The sequence below is a fragment of the Octopus bimaculoides genome, chromosome 20 (assembly GCF_001194135.2).
Source record: "Octopus bimaculoides isolate UCB-OBI-ISO-001 chromosome 20, ASM119413v2, whole genome shotgun sequence".
NCBI classification, from domain to species: Eukaryota; Metazoa; Mollusca; class Cephalopoda; order Octopoda; family Octopodidae; genus Octopus; species Octopus bimaculoides.
The window spans coordinates 44,722,338-44,727,386 of NC_069000.1; the positions used below are offsets into that span (position 1 = coordinate 44,722,338).

Genomic DNA, 5,049 nt, shown 5'->3' on the forward strand with positions numbered 1-5,049 from the left:
AAAAAAGAGAGAGCAGGAGATAAATATGTGTATATATATGTATGTATAAATGTACATAAGTGCATGTGTATGAAGAAGATGTAAAGTTAAGAGATGCTACTTACATTCTTCACAGTGGCTGCCAGAGAATCCCATCCGACAGGAACATTCATAGTGTCTTCCTCGACCAATACATTTTCCAAAGTTTTTGCATGGGGATGAGTAACAGGGGTTGTCTGGAAATTTCACAAAGAAAAAAAATGTCAACGATTTGTGAATATTTTTTAATTAGATTTTATCTCTGATAACAAAAGAAATGAAAATACAGATAAATATCTTTCTATCTACTCATCCAGTCATCTTTTCATCTGTCAGTCTATTCCCCTATTTATCCCTCTATTTTCTCCATTACCCTCTCCCTCTCACTCTTTCTCTTCCTCTTGCTCCCCCACTCTTTCTCTCTCATACATGCACACACACACACACTCTCTCTCTCTAATCCACCACTGGTCTCACTATACTTCATAATGGTGCTCCTTCGACTGTTAGGAATCTAGGACCCAAGGCAAAGCCAAGCCAACTACGAAATAGACCAAAAGCAATACAGACCAAAACATGACAGATTTGAAGAAATAAACAAAGCCTCAATACTTACAGTTTGTACATAAGGTTCCACAATAGCCAGGTTCACAGACACATCTGAAGCCATTAGCAACTGTAGCACATTTACCATTGTTTTGACAAGGATTGGAATGGCAGTTGTCAACTGGAAGAGAGAAGAATGGTGGCAGATGAACCAATATGAACAAAGAACGTAAACACTGTGTATATGTGTATATGTGTGAGCATGTGTATATGTGTGTGTGAGCACGTGCATGTGTGTGTGTGAGCATGTGTGTGTGAGTTGGTGTCGCATAAAGAGCACCCATGTCAGCACCAATGTACAAAGCAAACATGCTGGTGCCACATAAAAGAAATACTCTGTGAAGTAGTAGACATTAGGAAAGGTGTCAAGCCTCTGGCTTGACACCTCCTGTCAAACCATCCAGCATGGAAAATAGATGTTCAACAATGATGTATATATATATATGTATGTATATATATATATATATATATATGTATGTATATGCCTGTATATATGCTATTTTGTTAACCACAAGAAAAAAACTTCACAACCTGTTACTCAGAGTTTTGCTTCAATGTTCATCTGAGAGTTGTGGTAAATACAGACTGGTCTCTATTGTTTATTGGTTTAATAAAATCGTATATTACTCTACCTTTTGGTATTCAAATACCATTTTTTCAAACTTGTTTTGCACTTATGTGCTTACTTATGTGTGTGTATGTGTGTGTGGGTGTGTGTGCATACATACACACACACACACGCACACACACACACATACACACACACACACATATATATATATATACACACACATATGTATGCAGGATGCGATGGATAAATCGTCATCATTTAATATTTTTAATTTCATGCATTGACATTGTTTGTTTATGATTTTGTCAACTACACAGTATAGTAGGATCAGTAAGGCACCATCTGTGAGAAAAACAGCACCATGATGTAATTCACTCTGCTAGAAATTTTGGAAACAACATGCTGTACTGCTTGGCATTCATGTTGGAAGCTCCAATACAAACAGATGGTGAACACACAGAACAATCGTTGGCTTGCTGTGTCCCCAAAACATGTACCAGGAGTGATAAAAATCAAACATCCAGTCAACATCATGGTATTTGGAGTGATCATTAGTGATGGTGACGTTATGCCTCCATTCATCTTCCCACACAACCTCACACTCAACACGGAGGCCTACATCAAGTGCCTGGTGGAGGCAGAGCTGCTCTGGGTGAAGATGGTGGCTGCTGGAAGACCCTATGTCTGGCAACAGGACTCTGCACCATGCCAAATGAGCAGGAGAACCCAGTCATGACTGTCAGACAATTTCTGTGACCATACCACCCCTAACATCTGGCCACCTAACTCCCCAGACTGCAACCCCCTTGATTATTATGTGTGGGGCACAGTTGAGTGAGAGACCAACAAAACTCCTTGTAACACCAAAGATGAACCAAAGGCAAGGGTTATGGCAGCATTCACCAACTTAAACAAGGAGACCATCCAGAAGAGTTGCAGGAGATTCCAAAGTCATCTGGAAGCTGTGGTTGAAGCCAATGGCGATTTTATTGAATAAATTTACTCTTTAGTATTTCAAGATATTTTGATATAATTTTGGTAAATATATCTTTAAAATGAGATGTCAGTGTTATTTTCAATTTTGGGTAATTTAGATGACAATATATTCACCACACCCTGTGTATATATATATATATATATATATATGAAACTGTTGTCTGAGATGTGTATATATATATATATATACATGAATAAAGTGACAGAAATCAGGATAAAGGAACTTACAGTTTGTGCAATGAACTCCAGAGAAACCATTCACACAGGTACAATGATATTTAACGCCATCATTGGTACATGTTCCACCATTCTTACAAGGATTAGACAGACAAGGATTGACTGCAATGGAAGAGATAAAAGAGAAGATTTTTTTTAAATCCAAAAAGTCAAAGAAACAGAAAAAAATAATATGGTGAATATTTCAAAGAATTTGTTTATCATTTGTTTGGAATTTTTTTTTTTATAGAAAGAATTATTGGATGAGATTTATGGATTGGAAGAAGAATTTGGTCATAGTTGTCCTGGTTCTTTAAGGTGGCCAGCTAGCAGAACCATTCGCACATCTGATAAAATGCTTAGTGGTATTTTTGCTTGTCTTTATGTTCTGAATTCAAATTCCACCAAGGTTGACTTTGCCTTTCATCCTTTTGGGGTCAATGAATTAAGTACCAATCAAGAACTGGGGTCAATGTAATAAACTTACCCATCTACCCAAACATGCTGGCCTTGTGCCAAAAATTTGAAACTATTTGTTCTGATTCTTTACATTCTGAGATTAAATCCTGCTGAGGTCAGATTTGATTTTCATCCTTCTAAGACTGACAAGAGTATGCGATATATGCAGGGCTGGATTAAGACCCGTTAAGGCCCTAAGCACTTAAAAGATTTTGGTTCCCCCATAAAAGATTATGTAATTCTTAAAATATAAACAATAACAAACGATAAAATCAATTTTTATTTTTCTAAACGAAACAAAACAGTAAGAGGGAAAATAATGTTTATTTTTGTATACTTCCACTTTATTTATATTTGAAAAGTTACCTCCTACTTTTTTGAATTGCTAAGTCTTTGATCAAATCCTCAAAATTAATCTTAGGTAACACATCTGCATCTATACTTAGCAGACATAAAGGCATCCCGAACATTATTTTAGCAAAGTTTAAAGTGATTTCTTTTGTGCCATAAACAATTTACCATTTCTGTGGTGCTCCCTCCTTTCTTTGATGCCATAAGCACATGCTTATTTTGCGTACCGCTTAATCCAGAGCTTTGATATATGAGGAGCTTATTTTCAAAACCAGTGTAAGAACAAATTTGGTCAATTTCATGATAACCATTAAAACGCAATCTGCAAGCTGTTGGCTTTACGCACATGAAATTTTTTTCAGTCAAACTGGGACAGGTGCCATATAGACAATAGGCAAATCTTAGTCTTCCAATCAAAATCAGATATATTCAAGTTGTTTTAAATAATTACCATATTTTAATGTGTACACGGAACCCTTTTTTGTCAAAAAGTAGGTGAAAAAAATATGAGAATTTCTTATCCATGGTTAGTATCATATTCCCTTACAAAACCATTTTTCTAAATTTTAAGCCCCAAAATTAGGGTTAAAATATGGTACTAAAAATTCATTCTGATGCATATATCTGGTTTTGAAAGTAAGCTCATCATACAGGCTGCAGTATATGCTGCAGTATATGGTGGTGACTGTGATGGATAAGTTGTGATATGTATTGTAGGGTTGGGTGGTGATTGTGTTGTAGAGTAGGTGATGTACAGGTTATGTTATAACTGTTGTATCTATGGAAACAGAAACAAACAAAAGTGAAACAGAAAGACAAGAAAAACAGAAATGGGATACTTACATTCTTCACATTTCTGACCAGTGCTGCCAGTTGGGCAAATACATAAAAATGAGTTGCCATTAGATATACAGGTACCACCGTTGAAACAGGGGTTTGGATCACAAACATTGACTGAAAAGAGGAAGAACAGTGAAGTTTAGTTGATATGCTAACAATGTGATTAAAAGACAATGGAATTTGGGGATATTTTTGTAGGGCTTCTTTCTGTATGGATGGGAAAAGTTGAGAAAGAAATTTTTCCTCATATGTTATATTCAAAATGGACAGAGATATGGTGCTAATGCTGTAGGAGGATTCTTATTTTTATAGAACGCTGCCTTATAGGCGCAGGAGTGGCTGTGTGGTAAGTAGCTTGCTTACCAACCACATGGTTTCGGGTTCAGTCCCACTGTGTGGCACCCTGGGCAAGTGACTTCTACTGTAGCCTCGGCCCGACCAAAGCCTTGTGAGTGGATTTGGTAGACGGAAACTGAAAGAAGCCAGTCGTATATATGTATATGTATATATATATATGTGTGTCTGTGTTTGTCCCCCCAACATCGCTTGACAACCGTTACTGGTATGTTTACGTCCCCGTAACTTACAAAGAATAAGTCCTGGGGTCGATTTGCTCGACTAAAAGGCAGTGCTCCAGCATGGCCACAGTCAAATGACTGAAACAAGTTAAACAGTTATAGATAGATAGATAGATAGATAGATAGATAGATAGATAGATAGATAGATAGATAGATACTTAGATAGATAGATAGATAGATAGATAGACAGACAGACAGACAGACAGACAGGTAAGTAGGTAGGTAGGTAGGTAGGTAGGTAGGTAGGTAGGTAGGTAGGTAGGTAGGTAGACTAGACAGACAGACAGACGACAGACAAACAGACGACAGACAAACAGACAGACGGACAGACATAGACAGACAGACATAGACAGACAGACATAGACAGACAGACATAGACAGACAGACATAGACAGACAGACATAGACAGACAGA

General features: G+C 37.1%; 1 protein-coding gene across 1 annotated transcript in view; it reads right to left on the reverse strand.

The window, feature by feature from the left end:
• LOC106870399 (neurogenic locus notch homolog protein 1) overlaps nt 1–5,049 on the reverse strand; it is a 57,523-nt gene that overhangs the window by 24,096 nt on the left and 28,378 nt on the right. The window contains exons 19-22 of the mRNA XM_052974983.1: nt 4,061–4,171; nt 2,420–2,530; nt 635–745; nt 105–215 (exon numbers count right to left, since the gene is read on the reverse strand). Of these exons, the coding sequence (XP_052830943.1) occupies nt 105–215; nt 635–745; nt 2,420–2,530; nt 4,061–4,171 (444 nt within the window). The remainder of the gene's footprint in view (nt 1–104; nt 216–634; nt 746–2,419; nt 2,531–4,060; nt 4,172–5,049) is intronic.